Source organism: Cavia porcellus, unplaced genomic scaffold, assembly GCF_034190915.1.
Source record: "Cavia porcellus strain 051 isolate PalLab524CR breed Dunkin Hartley unplaced genomic scaffold, mCavPor4.1 scaffold_20, whole genome shotgun sequence".
Lineage (NCBI taxonomy): Eukaryota > Metazoa > Chordata > Mammalia > Rodentia > Caviidae > Cavia > Cavia porcellus.
In genome coordinates this window covers 1,156,173-1,172,562 of record NW_026947503.1, presented here as the reverse complement: position 1 = coordinate 1,172,562, position 16,390 = coordinate 1,156,173, and the positions used below count along the sequence as shown (strand labels likewise).

Here is a 16,390-nt window from a genome sequence, read left to right as displayed (position 1 = left end):
TTTAACCATGTCTTTTTTAGATGTGTTCAGCTTTTCTTTCATTACATTTATCTTCTTTTGCCTGGGAGGTTGTCACCTGAGTTCTTTTATAGCTTCCCGGAGTTTTTCCTTTACCTGGTTGCTATCATTTCAGGAGTTTCAGTTGTATGGCTTACATTTTCTTCTGCATCCATGTCTCTTAGGCTTGCTTGGCATGGGCTGGAGGTTTGGGATTGCATTTTGCTCTTTTGTTTTGTCATTTTCCTATATTTCTGGGATTGGAGCAAGGCCCCAAAGCTTCCCTGTTGGCTGGAAATCACCTCGTGCACTTTAGGCTTCAAGGCCGAATGCAAGCAGCTGCAGACTGCTGGGGTGTTGCTGGGCATCTCTCGATTGATTCTATCAAGCAAATTTTCTTGAACTTTCCCAAATTTGCCAGCATTAAAGTGGGGTATATAATCCAAGAAGTAATTGAATTGACTTTCTTGTATATATTAACTTTGTTATGTGTGAGTTAGTACCATAGTTCTCCCTTATCTACAGTTTCTACTGTAGAAAAGAGAGGATTATTATACTGACTTACACGATTTTTTTTTTTTACTCTTGATCAGCTGAGGTGTGAAAGTATTTAATGGAAAATTTCAGAAATCAACAATTTACCAGACATGGTGGTCACACCTGTAATTCCAGCACTGGGGAGGCTGAAGCAGGAGGACCACCATGAGTTCAAGGCCAGCCTGGACTGCATAGCAACCCTGCCTTCTCCTCCCCAAAAAACAAAACAAAAAATAGAACAGTTTATATGTTTTATTTTGTGTGCCCTTCTACCTGGTATCATAAAACCTTACACTTCCCCTTCTGGGATGCGGATCATCCCTTTGTTCAGTATGTCCATGCTCTATGTATTTTCTACTCCTTCTCGGATCACTATCAAAAGTAGTAGCAATCACATATGCCAAAGGGATGCAAAAAGTGCTTATTTTCAGAGTTATCACCATAGAAAGAAGAAGGGATAATAGTATAGTATAAGGTGTGGTTTAGTTTGATTTTTGTGAAACTGGAAATTAAACTTCGCTGGTGTCTTTACACTGAGCTACATTCTCATCCCATTTTCTGATGTTGAGACAATGTCTCACACATTGCCCAGGTTGGTTTGAACTTGTGCTGCTCCTTCCTCAGCTTCTCGATGCTTGGTTTTCAGATGTATGCCACGCTACCGTGCCTAGCTGTAATAAGATATTTTGAGAGAGACCGTAGTCACTTGTTTCATTGCAGTCTGTTGTTTGCAATTATTAATATTAACAGTGTCTACTTCACAAGTTAAATACTAGAATAGCTAAGTATGTATGAGAAGAAATTGGTACATGCATACTTTAATACTGTTCCAGGGTTTAGGCGTCCTGGAACATATATCCCCTGTAGGTAAGGGGAGACTAACTATATAATTCTGCTAGTATATTAGAGAGAAAGAAACCTTCATACTATTTTATCTGTTAACCGTTACTAAATGTCTTAAATTATATCTTTTTGTTTTTCCAAATCCATTTTATTTCAAGAAGAAAAAGAAAAAAACTAAATTTTAAAACACGTTAATCAGGGGCAACAGTGGTCCATACATTGTGTGGTGTCATCCCCAGATCATTTACCCAGAGCACAAGACATCTGTGTTCAGTTGTCTGAACAATGCCAGCCCAAGTCTTTCTCTTCAGTGAAGTCAGAGAAATCAGTAGTATAACTATCTTAACTATTTTTTGCATACATATATACTTACACATATGTTGTTTCTTTCAGCTTCTCACACTAATGTTAAATTACATTTAACAGCAGTGTACCACCTGCCTGGTGCTAGGGAAGGTTGTATTGGGCATGATGCAAAATAATTTGGTATGGCACCCAGACAATGTAAAGTGAAGAATTGTGGCTATCATTTACTGAGATAGAATGATGATTTTCTTTCTCTATTGAAAAGTACCTTGTATAATTTTGTTTTAGCTGTTTAGCTCATGCAGTTTAATAGCTGATTACAAATTGTTTCAAATTAAGGTTCGAGACATAAGTGTGATTCAGTTTGACAAGTTCCAGTCCACAGTCAAGCAGCCTGAGCACGTAGGTCTGCTGGAAGGGTGTGCACGAGGGTTGGTGCACCAGGCTTGCCACTGTGCAGAAACACTGGCGGTGGCACAGTGTGCACAGAGGTCATCATGCATGTCAGCAGCACAACCTTTGTTCTGTTTTCTTTTTACAGGCTTTTTAGATCCTGAAAAGAAGCTTTTTTCTCATCGAATATTATCAAGAGATGAGTGTATTGACCCATTTTCTAAAACAGGAAACCTTAGGTATGTTCATGACCAAGTTCATCACTAAGTTCACTGTTTACTTCCCACTCCAAAAATTGCATTTTGAGAATTAGGATGCTAATTTGTCTGTATAATGTTTTCTGAGAATTTAACCTGGTTCTCTAGTTTTCAGTGTTGTTCTCAGCATGTTTAGAAAGTTCGTCTTCTTGCCTAGTGTATACGAGGCCCTGGACTCAATCCCCAGCACCACCTAAATTAATTAATAAATAAATCAGAAAGTTTTTTTTTTTCTTAAACCCCACACTGTCTCGTATGGTTTATGCTTCTGGTGCTCATGCCTCAAGCCATTTGTACTCCATGCCCTACTCAGCAGGGTCATCCTGGCCAGAGCTGTCACAGAGCTACTCTCTTCTCCTTAGGCTCTTGTTTCTTCTGCCAGGGATAGTATAGTCATCCTGCCTCAGCTCTGAGTAGAAAGCACACCTTCTGTATTAGTGCTTGCCTTTGCATCAGTTGGACCTTCCATACCTTTGACTTCACCTGTCGGGTCTGTGCAGTGAGGCCTCAGATCTCAGAGGCAGAGGCAAAAGCTCAAATGAATTTCCTGCAGTGCTCCAGGTGTGAGGTTATGGCCCTCTTTATGCCTGTGGAATACCTGCGGCTCCTGGGGAGCTTGGGGACCTCATTCCTGAAGCTGAAACCCAGGCTAGAGTGGCTTAAAGAGAGGACTTGACATCTGTGGAGCAGCACTGCGGCCATGTTGGCTGAGCCAGAGCTTCGTTCTTGCTGTACGTAAGCCCAGCTGTTTCTGAGCTTAGAGTTTCAGCGGGAAGACACCAATACTGGCATAATCTCTGAGAAGCTCATCTACTGTTCATCCTACTAACAGTTTGTAAAAATCCTAAGTTTTTGGATTTTTGGCCATATTTGTCTGTTTCTGCTTTTTTTTGTCTTTTCTACTTTTTAACTTAAATTTTTATGACAAAACTGGCTCCCCCCTCCTCCTTGACGGGCTGTTCTATATCTTCAAAACTTTCTTGGTCACTCTATATAAAGAATTTCCCACTTTCCACCAAGAAAGGGCGGTGTATCAAGTACAGCTTGTTTCCATGGTACTTATTCATGACTTGAGCACCAGCAGCTTTGTATTGGTAGTCCAGCTCACACAGGTGCCCTCCCCTAAAATTTTGTGTTCCTGAATTGAGGATCCACAGAGTTTTGAGACCTGTGCAAGTTAGTATTAACTAAGAAGAGAATCTGAGGTATTTATTTCAAAAATAGACCTCTTCTTTGCTAGTTAGCATCAGAGCAAGCAGATGGATGATTCCAAAGAAAAGAAGAGATGATGGTGGTGATTTGTCAGAGGGGAAAACCACCTGAGGATAAGAATGTTAAACTCGAAAGAAAATCATCTCAAAACAAGCACAGGCAATGAATGCTGCAGCTTGCACAGATACACCTTCCACTCAGGGAGTGCCAAATATGTAATTGTATCTGTTTTCCCAGCCTTTGTGCTGTCAGGCTGTGTTTGTAAATAAAATATCTTAGAAACGACTAATCAGGTGTGATGGCACATGCCTGTACTCCCAGCACTTGGGAGGCTGAGGCAGGAGAATATCTGAATTCAGTGCCAACCTGATCTGTGTACAGAAACCATGTCTCAAAAAGATGAAAGAAAAAAAACAAAGAAAGAGAGAAAGAGGAGGGGAGGGAAGAGGAGAGAAGAGAAGAAAGAAAGAAAAAAAAAGAAATGAAATATGACCAGACTCTTTTTTTTTTTTTTACAAGACTTCACAGGGTTGAATTACGATTCTGTGGCTGACAAAGCCTAAAATATTTATTATCTGACTCTTTAGGAAAAAAGTTTTCTGGTCTTTTTTAAAAGAAGAATCAGAAACAACAGAGAAAAAAATATAATAATTTTAATGTTTCTGTCTGATAAAGAGGATTTAAATATGAGCTAAGTAAAAGCCTTCCTTACAGTTCACATCTTTCTGTCGAATCTGCTCTCTGCTCATTGCTTGTGGATGAAACTAGGTCCTAAACTGCTTTTGCTTAGACAAAACGAAAGACTGTTACAATCCGTGATTAATACTCTGTGTAAATTGCACATTTTTGCCTTTAGAAATCTCTTTCCTTGTGGAGACTCAATGGTTTGCATTATTGATGACCGAGAGGATGTCTGGAAGTTTGCCCCCAACCTTATAACTGTGAAGAAGTACGTGTACTTCCCAGGCACGGGTGATGTGAATGCACCTTCCGGGTCCCGGGAGTCTCAGCTGAGAAAGAAAGGTGGGTGACTTTCTACTCAATTAAGGGCTCTTTTGGGTTTTTTTTTTTTTTTTTTTTTTTTTTTTTTTTTTTTTACTTTTTAACAAAGGGTTTCTCTGTGTAGTTTGGGGCTTTGAACTTACTTTGTAGGCTGGCTTCACACTCAGCAATCCTTCTGCCTCAGTCTCCCAAATGCTGGGATCACAATCGTGTGCCACCATCCCCAGCCTCTTTCTAATAATTTAAAAAGAAATAATTAGTGCTTCAATTCAGTGTTTAGCTTTTACTTCTTTATATCTATTTCAGGTGCCATAAATTCAAGATTTACCGTGTTTTTTATTTGTACTTAAACCTTAACAGAAGATGGACTTACTTAGTACTGAAAGGCTAAATGCACACGAGTTCTGCATTTCCTTCCAGTTTTCTTTAAACAGCCGTGACCCTAGGAAGGACCACCGCTTTCCTTAGTGTGAACATGGTGTGAAATGTGCTCCTTTTTTTAGGAACTGTCCTCAGAATCAGGCTCTTAGACTGTGCCTGCCTATAGCCAGCAGGCAACCTTGCATCTGTCCAGAAAACTAAGGAATTGAAAAGTTTTGTTTTTTAAGGATCTCAAATTTAAAAACAAAGTATTTTGACACAGTTACTGCTACAGTCACTAAAACAGAACTTAGATATCAAGGCAAGGAAAAAATAGAGCCCAGAGGCCTTCTTGCAGAATGTATGAGGTGGACACATCCCCTGGACAGACCAGTCAAGTCAGCCTGCATGGGTTGAAAAGCAAAGGGTGCTTCCAATGTTAAGTGCCCCAAATTTAGAGGCCAGATAACGTAAACCTTTCAACAGCGTGCTGTAGTTTTGAAAGTTGTTTAACATTAGGTAACATTAACTTTTTCTTTTTCATACATATTTAGTAAACCATTCTTCTAAAAGTGCCGATGTCTTGGAACAAGTTCCATCTACAAAAGACCCTGAGGAAGGCAGACACATTCCTGGGGTAGAGCAGAACAATGGCCTTGGGAAGCCCACCCGGGAGCTGAATGGTGGCGAAGCTGTGCTGGGGGCTCCTGGTAAGGCAGACGAGAGGAACTCCTGGCCCGCTGCCCGGGCCCCCTCGTCCATCAGCCCTGGCAGCTGTGAACTGGCAGACGCTCCTGAACCCCAGGCATCTTGTGAACAGGGTGGTGAGACCTCACCAGGGGCACAGCCCCCTCAGGGAACCTCTGGTGCAGATTTGGATTTTGACTTGTCCAGCGACAGTGAGAGCAGTGAGTCAGAAGGTCAGAAGTCCTCCTCTCCCTCCGATGGAGAAAATGAGGAAAAGAGAGGCCAGAGAAAGACTCCAGCCACTCACGACAGAGCAAGAACACCACAGCAGGGAGGTGCTGCTGACGGGGGTGGGGGAAAACTGGCAGCAGCTGGGTCCCCGGGGGAGTCTGGAGTTGGAGTCTCTGCACAGGACAAAGGGCCAGAGCTGGACATCCAGGAGGAGAGTGAGCGGGATGGCCTCTGTGGCCTGGGCAACGGCTGTGTGGACAAGAAGGAGGCTGAGACGGAGTCACAGAACAGCGAGCAGTCAGGCATCACTGCAGGCGAGTCCTTGGACCAGAGTGTAGAGGAGGAGGAGGAAGAGGACACAGATGATGATGACCACCTGATACACCTTGAGGAGATCCTGGTGCGTGTTCACACTGATTATTACACAAAATATGATAGATACCTCAACAAGGAGCTTGAAGAAGCCCCAGATATACGGAAGATAGTTCCTGAACTGAAGAGTAAGGTGCTAGCAGATGTGACTTTGATATTCAGTGGCCTACACCCAACGAACTTCCCAGTAGAGAAGACTCGGGAGCATTACCATGCCACAGCCCTAGGTGCCAAGGTCCTGACACAGCTGGTATTGAGCCCTGATGCCCCTGACAGGGCCACCCATCTGATCGCAGCACGGGCCGGTAAGCAACCCCTCTTGTGCCTCTGTAGACAGGAGCACAGGTAACTGGCAGCACTCCCAGGGGACACAGGTCTCCATTAGTTTACTGGTGGTTTCTGTCCTTGAGACTAGAACCATGACCTTTTAAGAACAGATTGATGAATATCTCTCGGTGGAATTCTTGGTCTATATGTGTTACATATGCCTCGTGTGCTCAGTGAGAGTGTGCATAGGTTCACTTCCACTTGCTGTCTGGATTAGAGCCTTTTCCAGGTGTGTCAGGTGAACTGGGAGGCTCAGTGTGAGACTAGAGAAATTGAGATCAAAGAGTGGTTAGGGCTTCAGTTTGGCAGGTAAAAGTTGGGCTAACCTGAGTTAGAAAACCAAATGCAGTATTTTAACTAGAGTAAAAAAATAATTTACTATAAATGGAAAAGCAGAGGTTATAGTCTGTCACCTCCTTTCAATATAATCCTCCTCAGTGCATGCCTTCTCTGTTATTTATAGAATAAAACAAACCTTTACTAATTCTCTTGGTCACTAAAAAAAAATTCATTGCTTTTAAAAGTGCTGCTCATAAGCAAATTTGATTTTTCTCAGATCAAGATACCCTACCCACTTGAGATTCTCTTTGTTCTGTTATTTCTCCCATGATTACAGTCAGTAAGTTAAGGCTTCTGAATACTGGCCTTGACCTCCAGGGTCAGGGTAATCTAATCTCCTGCCCAGTCTCAGTGAGGGCCAGTGTGGTCTTTGTTGACTCTGGTTCCAGTCTGTGTCACGTGCTCAGTAAAGCATTTGAATAATGGTCAGTGGAAGGTACCCATCTCATGGGGCAGTCAAGGTCAGAGGCAGGCTCTTTGGGCCCAGCCAAATTTTCTGTCTCAGAAGAAAATCCAATCTTCAGGTCCCTGTAGAGGCCATGAGGTATTTACTCCTCTGAGCGTGGAGACAGTGCAGGTCAGATACCTCTTTGAGATACTTTTATGTATACCTCTGCAATCCAGCAGCTCCCTAGCACTGACCCTCATCTCACCTTGGCTAGTCCTAAGACTTGTGGACACCTGGTTGATGACAAGGATGAGAATTTCTATCATTTCTTTTTTTGTGTGTGTTCATGTTCTCACACGAGGTAGCTAGGACATACTGTCACACTGTGGTGGGATTTTTGCCTCTGGAAGAAAATGAGTCTCCCAAAGATTTAGCTGACCAGGGTCATGACTGACCATGTTTCAGGGATCACTGTGAAAGGTACAGGGTGTATAGTCTAAGACCTGGGAATAGGGCAGGATTAGCTGGAGCCTAAACAGAGAGTCATCAGAAGGAGGTAGGTGGAAAAGAGCTCTCCAGGGGACAAGGAGTTAGAGAAAGCAGCAACTCAGGGCCCTGAGGGCAGAAAAGGCAGAAGGTGGAACTGCTGAGGGGTGGAGGACAAGGCAGAAAACCCACAGGTCCTGCCGTACAGTGAGGCTAGAGAAAGGCATGGCTAAGTCAACTGGGAAGAATTGACAGGACCTGTGAGGTATCCAGTGACAGAGTAGCTTGGGATCCAGGTGAGAGACAGCCCTGGCGGGTAGGGTTTGGGTGGTATCTACAGGGAAAATTCAAAATATTGGCAATGATACAGAAATCACACTGGTGGGGGTGGGGCCAGAAGATGGCAGTTAAAGTAGCTGCGCTCCGGGAGCCTGGCCTCCTGCCTCTGTGCTAGCCTGGGGGAGCGTGTGGCCCTGCATGCAGCTTGCTGCAACCCCCTCCCAAGGGGATATCTGCCCTGGTCTGTGCTCTAGGCGCTCCCTCTCCTGGGCAGGATGGTCTGACATGTGGTCTCTGCAGGCACAGAGAAGGTGCGCCAGGCGCAGGAGTGCAAGCATCTGCATGTAGTCAGCCCTGACTGGCTGTGGAGCTGCCTTGAGCGCTGGGACAAGGTGGAGGAACAGCTCTTCCCCCTCATAGACGACGACTCTCGGCCACACAGGTAGGTGCCTCTGCCCTTGCATCCGTGCTGTGTGGTCCTCGTGCATGCTGTGGTGTCCCCTTTAGAGGGCTCCAGCTCCCCAAGCATCCCTGGTATAAGTGGGCATCTGGTCAGGATAAGGGATCTTCTGGAACCCTGATCACAGTCTACGTGGCTCTACTTCATCTCGAGAGCCATGCTCTGCGGGAGGGAAAGTGAGTCTGAGCTCGGGATGTCTGCACAGGATCCACAGCACACAGCTCAAGGCTGCAGCAATTGTGCAGACAGGGCACAGCCTATGCACCCTGCTCTTTCCTCTGTACCTCAGCACAGTGACCCTGTGACTCCCTTGTGAACTCAGAGAAGATGGGAAGACTTTTTTTATTTCAACAAAATGCAGTATGGCTTTCAGTAGTGAATCTTATTTTGCATGTTTTTTTCAGGATGGGGGGAGTATTAGGACAAAGAGAGGTAATTAGAGGTCTTAGAATAAAGAGAAAGGATGGTAGGCTGGAAGCTGTGGGGCAAATGTGCAAAATTATGTACTCAAAGGAAGCGGTATTGGGAAAAAATGAAAATTCCTATCTTTTATTTACTGATAGACGTATGTTGAGAAAGTAGATAGTGTAAAAATACTTATGTCTTTTAAGAAAAGCTCTGATCTTTGTCAGCAGTCTGGCTGTTGTATTAGGGTTAGGCTCAGATAGATATTGGAGCAACTGATGATAGAAGAATACTCATCCAGCAAAGGCAAGTTCCTCAGCGCAGTGGAAGCTGGTTCCCAAGGAGGTCCGACTGCACAGCAGGCTTGGTGGGTGCTAATGATTGAAAAACCACAGTGTGCACCATTGTGTTACTGTGTACATTGTTGTGTCCTGGTGTTTGGAAGTGCATATGTTCTATCTGAGCAGCTCAGTCAGGAACTGAGGGAGCTTTTGACCAGTGTACTTGGGCAATGACAGTCACTGTTTGTCCCGGAGCACACCCTCCCATCTTTGCCCTGGTGTTCCTGCATTCCTGTATCCATATCCTCCTACATCTCTGTCCCCCATATTCCTCAATGGTCTTGTCCCCACATCCCATATTGGTACCAGTGCTATTCTCATAGCTCTTACTTTCTCCATCCAACAGGGAGAACAGCCCAGCAACTTTTCCTGACAGGCAGAGTGTGATTCCAGCAACCCTGTTCCACCCAATGCCCATCCATCCCAAGGTCCAGCCTGGTCCTGAGGTCCGAATCTACGATTCCTACACTGGGAAGCTCATCAGAATGGGTGCACAGGGCCCTGTGCAGGGGCCCCCCAGTCTGCCCATCCACAGAGAGCCCACCTCCTTCAGGTACATTGTGGCACCTGAGAGCTTCCTTTGCAGGCAAGAACCGGCATCTGAAGACTTTCAGTTTTAAGTTGTCTCAGCCTGTTTAGGTGATCATTTTAAGTCCCTGCAGTGGGAATGTAACATTGAAAGCTCTAGTTAGTCTTAGATTTGAAACATTGAGCACCCAGGCTGAGATAGTGACTCCCAGTTTGTAGACCAAACCCTCCCCCCCCCGCCCCACTCTGATTCTCTTGTTTATTCTATGTTGTGTTGGATTCCAAAACTAAAAGCAGAGGAACCATTGGTTTATTTGGTGGCACATCATGCACAAAGCCCTCAACTCCTCCAGGTGCCATCAGGGTGGTCCAGAGAGAGAACATTCTAGGTGTCCAGCAGAGGACAAGTCCTGTAGGGCTGACCCTGACCCTCCCTGCCATGCCAACCGGTGTAGGCATGATGCCCTGGGTCATCTTGCTGTGTTTCTGCACGTTAAGAGAAACTTGGGAGGTATGCACTGATGCTTTTGTTGGTGATAAGGGGTGTATCGGATGAAAGACATGACAGGATCAGAAGGCATTTGGTGGCAGGATCAGTGCTGCCCTACAAAAGAGGGATCCTTCCTAAACAGCCATGTGTGTGCCCTCCCTGCTACCTTTGCATGAGGTCGAGTTAGCACTTACCTGAGGCAAAGCCTTGCTTACTACCTCATGCATAGCCAAAGGACAGCATGTAGATTTCGTGCAGTGGGTATTGTAACAGTTGGCTCATGGTCACCTGTCCATTGCCTTTTTCCTTTCTGAGAGTACCCATGCCTTCTGGGAGCCGCCCACACATAGCCACCCAGAGGTTGAAGTGGCATTAGCTCTGTCCTGGGCTGCAGGTGGACCCTGGCACATTTCCCAATGTTTTTAGGGCTAGATAAGAACTCAGACCCGTGCCCATACTCTCTGGCCTTTGTGACACTGCACAGGCAATGTAAGTCAGTGTCAGCATGAACAGAATGGTTCAGGACTCGGGGAGAGTAGCTTCTCCCTCCCTCTAGACAGGGACACAACCTTGGCCAACACCAGAATGCAGCTGTTGTTATGTGATTTCAAACCACAAGTATCATCATCACTTCTGTTTTCTTCCAATAATGTATCGGTTAGTTATTTATGTATTTGAATTTTGACTGTGTGCTGCTCTCATATTCCTATGGCATGACTTTCCTGAAGTGGGATTGCTGAGGGAAAAGTCATGTACATTTTCAACTTTAATAGATGGTACTAGAATTTTGCCAGAAATGGTTTGCAGTTCACCTTGCCACCAGTAGGAGAGAACTTCTGTGTTCTGGAGAAATGTGTGGGCGGGCCGGGGGCAGAGCGTGCTTCTTCAGTGCTGTATATCTTGCCAAGCTAATAATAATAAAGAGGCTCGCAGACCAGCCTCTGTGGATGGGGGTTAATTACTTGGGTTGTACGTTAGTGAGTGGCCTTTGTATGTTTAACTTGTGCTTCTTTGTTTATGAATTTTTGTGCCCTGCCCCTTCTGCGAAAGTTTACTGTACATTAAAGTGTTCTAAAAATACTAACAACTATAGAAGAGGGATGCTTTAGCAGTTCTGTTCAACTGTACTGCTAATTCTGTTTTGAGTAATATGGAAAGTTAAGTATTTTTCTTTGTTAATGTCTTTTGTACAAAGGTTTTAAGTAATATTCATCAAATTGTGTATAGATGTACAGTAAAAATTTCCTTGAAATATTTTTCTAAATAAATTCCCCCCACGGGGTACTATAAATTAAATGAAGCTAGAGATAAATTTTACATATTTTAAAAATGTAACTGTATAGCACAAGTACAGAGTAAACCTTCTGACAGTTTTCTATCAGAGCCACAGCCAAGCTACATGCTGTTCAAGGTCTAGTCCTGTTGTACCGTTGCTTAAGACTTGAGTATAGGGGTTGGGGATTTAGCTCAGTGGCATAAGTGCCTGCCTTGCAACAGGCAGTCATGAGTTCAATCCCTGGTACCAGTAAAAATGAAAAAGACAAAAAAAAAAAAAAAAAAAAAAAAAAAAGACTTGAGTATATGGCTGAGAAGGTAGTCAGTGGTAGAGCACTTACCTAGCATTTACAAGGCCCTGGATTTGACCTAGTATTGCAAAAAGAATGAAATGTGTGATTTTCCATTTGTTCAAATGAGACTGTGCTTCATCACCATGTAGTTCTGTATTATAAGCATTTATTTTTATCAACATATCTTTTAATATGGTGAGCTTGTCCTCATTTCTGAGGTGTCCTGAGTATACGAGAAAACAGAGTGAACGCAAGTTGACTGGGAGGGGTATGAGGGTCGTGTGCTGCCATGTGAGCTCTGCTTCTAGCAAGATTGAGGCCGAAGAGCTGTCTTGATGTCGTGCATAACACTATACAATTTGAAAATTATCTTCTCAAATCAGGCAGTTGCAGGGACTCTTCTTCACCACGTGGTGAAGTGATGTTTTGCTGCAACCCAGTGCAGTTCCTTAGGCCCTTGGGGTTAAGGACCTCGAGAGAACGAGATGAATAACACAGAGACAAAGCTGGGGTCAGGTGGAGCCTTCTCCTCCCGATGGGAGGGAAGGAACTGCTCAACCACTGCAGCACCTTCATTTATACACTGGGAAAGATGATGTCAGTGTCAGCCCCTCTGCCTGTTGCTTGGCAGGCCTGGCCCCTTGCCTTCTTGATGCTGGAACAACTTCTTTACATAGCTTGTTTTGTTCTCTCTGTTTTATCTGGGCTGGCCTTACTTTAGCCCCACACATGTGATCAATCTCCAGCTTCAGCGGCTCCCTAAAATGTTGTATCTGCCTTCCGCTTTTCTACTATGGCATAGCAAATATCTGACAAATACATCAACACAAGAAATAACTCACTGTGGGATGGACACAGGTGATACTCTGGACAAATGGTCATCTCCATGTGTGTTTTCATGAGGTGCAAGATTGGGCCTTGGAGGACTGGATAGGATTAGCAGATTTTAAACAAACTTCTGGCCACACATGATAGCAGACACCACCTGTGAAAACAGAGGTAAACCCACATAGTATCAAGCAACTAAGAAATAGGCAGGCTTGAGTCTGCACTTGAACTTCACGTGTGATACAGGACCCCCTGAGTGAGGATACTGAGCGGTTTTTCTCTGGTGAACCAGCTAATGGCAGAATGTAAGGCCTTACCAGATATGTGGCAGGTGAGTAGATGCTCACAGGAAAGGAGACTCTTATACCTGTGAACATAAAAGTATTCTGCACGTAGGAGTCAGGAAGATATGATGAATGCAGTCCATGTATTTCACATAGTAAGTTGACCAACTGTTAAAAGTGATCATTCCAAAAACAACCCTTAATTCAAAGAATGAAGTCCCCTCATGTTTTGCTTAAGGATGCATAAACAGGTTCAATATTTTGGAGAAGTTCTGTCAGTGTTTACTGAGATGCATACCCTTTGAGCTACGATCTCACTGTAGGAATGTGTGCCCTAGAAATGAGTATGCTAGCCTAAGATTCTCTGCCTGTGGCTCCTTTGGGGTGCTGCTGATGAAGCAGCTTTTACTATCCTGCTGAAGATAACTCAGCCACAGCTTTGTGAAGACATCAAAAAGTGACCCCCACAGCCCACATCTGTCCTGGTCCTGTCTCTGGGGCATCCTTAGCTGTGACTGAGTGACAGTAGACGATGTTTGTTTCTGAGCTCAGGAGACCTGCAGGGAGTTGAAGCTGCTAGAGTAACTGGAATTGAGGAAAGAAGAAAAATCCAGGAGAGGAGACAGGAAGGAATCCAGTGACCCTTAGGCTCACTTGTGGCTCTTAGGCTGTCCATGTTTCAAGATGGGAGAGCCTCAGCCAAAAACAGCAACAGTAGGGCTGAGTGCCTTCAGAATATTCATGGTGAACGGTTCAGGGAGGGAGAAAGGTGCATAAAATTGGAAAGAAGATGAAAAATTCAAAACAACACAGGAAAATCTCAGAAGTGCACGGACTTGGGATGTGCCTCTGTGTCGTGCTTTGAACCTACTAAAACCTCTCTGGGTTTTATGGAGGCTCATTACTGAATTATTGGTCATCATATACTGGCTCAATCCCTAGCCACCCTCTTTCTTGGAGGTCAGGGGCTAAGCTGAGCAGGTGATTCCAGTCCTCTTTCTAGGCCTTGGTCTTGCTGGTCATCAGCTTCATTCTAGAGCTGTCTCTTCATACACAGGTTAGGAATTCCAGGGTGTTATAATCATAGACTGAGACCAAGGATCTGCAGATGATACCTCAGAATTTAACCCTCAGGCATTAATGTCTGAGTAGTCAAAGGGTTCTGTTTTCTCTTGTAGGCCATATTCTGCAGTATTTCATAACCTCACTAGTTGAAACATGAGAGAAAAAATAGAAGGTTGAAGGAGTCCTTCTAAACTTGTTTTTAAATTGCAGTTTTATAGTAATGTACAGAATTTAAAGCAACCATAAAAATTAGCATATGCTGATGTGTACATGAGCAATACCTGTTTAGAGTATGCTGTTCTCTGTATTGAAAACAAAATCACAAATTTTTACTTACCTTTCCTTAAACATAAAAATAAAAAAGCATGTTGCCTTAAACTGTATGGAGCGGTTAAAGATGAGGTTCAAAATTGCTTTTTTAGTTATTCAGCCTTGCTTGAAGTGTGTGCCAATAGACCAGGAATTTCTAAGGTAAGTGAAAAGTAGTAATTAATTGCTGTCTTGACAGTTTGCTCATGGTAAGCTGAGCGTGAAGGAAGTTGAGCACTTCCTCTCCCCTTCGAGAGCTAATAGTATGGCAGCGCACAGCCACGTTTGTTCCTGTATGCAGACACTGCAGCTCTTCTGTGACTGCGGAGTCAATGCCATGCAGGCCGTCCTGAGGAGGCTGCTGCAGCTGCACCTCATCCAGAGAGGGTGACTCTTGATAATGTATCCTTGTGGATCTGGAAGTGTGATTTGTACCAAGATACTAATTTTCTTAGTTAGCCACCAGCCTGTATAATCATATAACTTTTGTACTTAAAAATAACATAGCATAGTGTCGCAGTATAGTGTCATAGTGTAGTACAGCTATCAGGGAGATTTCTGAATGACCTTTGTCAGACAATTAATCTAGGTTCCACACTTCTGAATATGTAGGAACCTATGTATCATCTTGGAATTAGTGTGTTGGCACTGCTTATTGATAGTTCTTTTTTCAAAATTAACAAAAATGGCTAATTCATGTAAACAAAAAGGTGTCTCTGTCTTCCTCTCCTCCCTCCCCGTTGTATCCAGACATAGCACTGGATATCTGAGGAACCAGGAGCATTCGGGATGAGAAAAATGCTTTCCAGGCAGGTGCTTGTGCTGCTGCTGTGAACCATAGCTGTGTAAACTCAGTCGCCATCTGGTCAGACCTTGATGTAACTCAGTTTAGAGTGGACTTGACCTTTTCTTTGTTGGGTGAGGAGGTCCAGTTTTTTGCCTCTTAAAGGCATTGTGTGAAATGTTCCCTTATCTTTAAGGTTTCCCCAGTTTGTTTGATTTTTGTGTCATGCCTGCCAGGCCTCCCACACCTGAACAAGTGCACATACTGCTTTATGTCCCCATGCATGGATCCCAGCACCTCTGTACTCAACTCCACATTGGCACAGTCAGACCTGCAGTGAATGCACAGTGTCCACATGAGCCCCAGCAGCAACCTCATGTCCTTGGCAACACAAGACGTCAGACCCATGCCAGCAACCTGGCATATGTGTTAGCCTGTTGTGTCCACCACTCCTTGCAGCCTGCATGGCCCCTGCCTTATCTGTAGGAAGCACTTGTGTGCCTACTACAATTCTCCCTCCTTGCCCAAGAAGGGCAATACCTTTATTCTGTACATGGTATTTATAGACACATTGTGATGGGATCCATGGCTTTCTGGGACTGCGAGTTCTGTCCTGTTTATTCTCACCCAAGGCTGGGAAATTGTAAGTTTTTGCTGATTCTAGCTTTGATATTTTGGTTCTTGGCTAAGATTCTGGTTCTTTTGGGGACTTAGTGGTAAGTAGGGATGGTGAGGTTTCCTAGGCTTGTCAGTATCATGAAATGATGTTCTGGGTCATCTCCAGGTCCCCCTCCATGACATGCATGTGTAGGTGTCCCTTGAAGGTGTGAAGCAAGAGTTGGCCTTGTCCTTTTCAGCCCATCAGCTCATCTGTAGTGCCCAAAGAGAGCACCATTGGTTGTAGGGAGGAAGAGGTCCCTGTTGATTGAGCCCAGTGGGAAACCATTCAGCCTGACTTCTAGTGACTTGGAGAAAATTGAATTTGTGTCCCATGGGGAGAGGCTGGGCCCCCCCAGAGCACACTGGGCTAAGAGCATTGCAAACTGAATTGTACTTTGCTGCAAAGATACACTAAAGTTGGGAAGAACCCATTCTTGTGTGCAGTGAATTACAAACACTTAATTTTTAATTAAACTTGATGTCTTGAGATATTTGCAGTTTACATGCAATTAAGGAAGCAATAAAGGTTTTTTTTTTGTGCTCTTTACCTAGTAGTTTCCTCTTGTGATGGTATCTTACAGAACCCGAGAACAGTCTCACCAGCAGGATGTGATGAGGACACAGCTGCAGTGTGGAACACTCACTCCACTAG

The 16,390-nt window shown here is 44.2% G+C and overlaps 1 protein-coding gene across 3 annotated transcripts in view; it reads left to right on the top strand.

The window, feature by feature from the left end:
• Nucleotides 1-16,390, top strand: part of Ctdp1 (CTD phosphatase subunit 1) — an 85,222-nt gene that overhangs the window by 24,168 nt on the left and 44,664 nt on the right. For all 3 annotated transcript variants that reach the window (XM_005000691.4, XM_003463330.5, XM_013145194.3), the window contains exons 6-10: nucleotides 2,225-2,315; nucleotides 4,402-4,568; nucleotides 5,462-6,502; nucleotides 8,317-8,458; nucleotides 9,569-9,775. In XM_005000691.4, coding sequence (XP_005000748.1) covers nucleotides 2,225-2,315; nucleotides 4,402-4,568; nucleotides 5,462-6,502; nucleotides 8,317-8,458; nucleotides 9,569-9,775 — 1,648 coding nt within the window. The remainder of the gene's footprint in view (nucleotides 1-2,224; nucleotides 2,316-4,401; nucleotides 4,569-5,461; nucleotides 6,503-8,316; nucleotides 8,459-9,568; nucleotides 9,776-16,390) is intronic.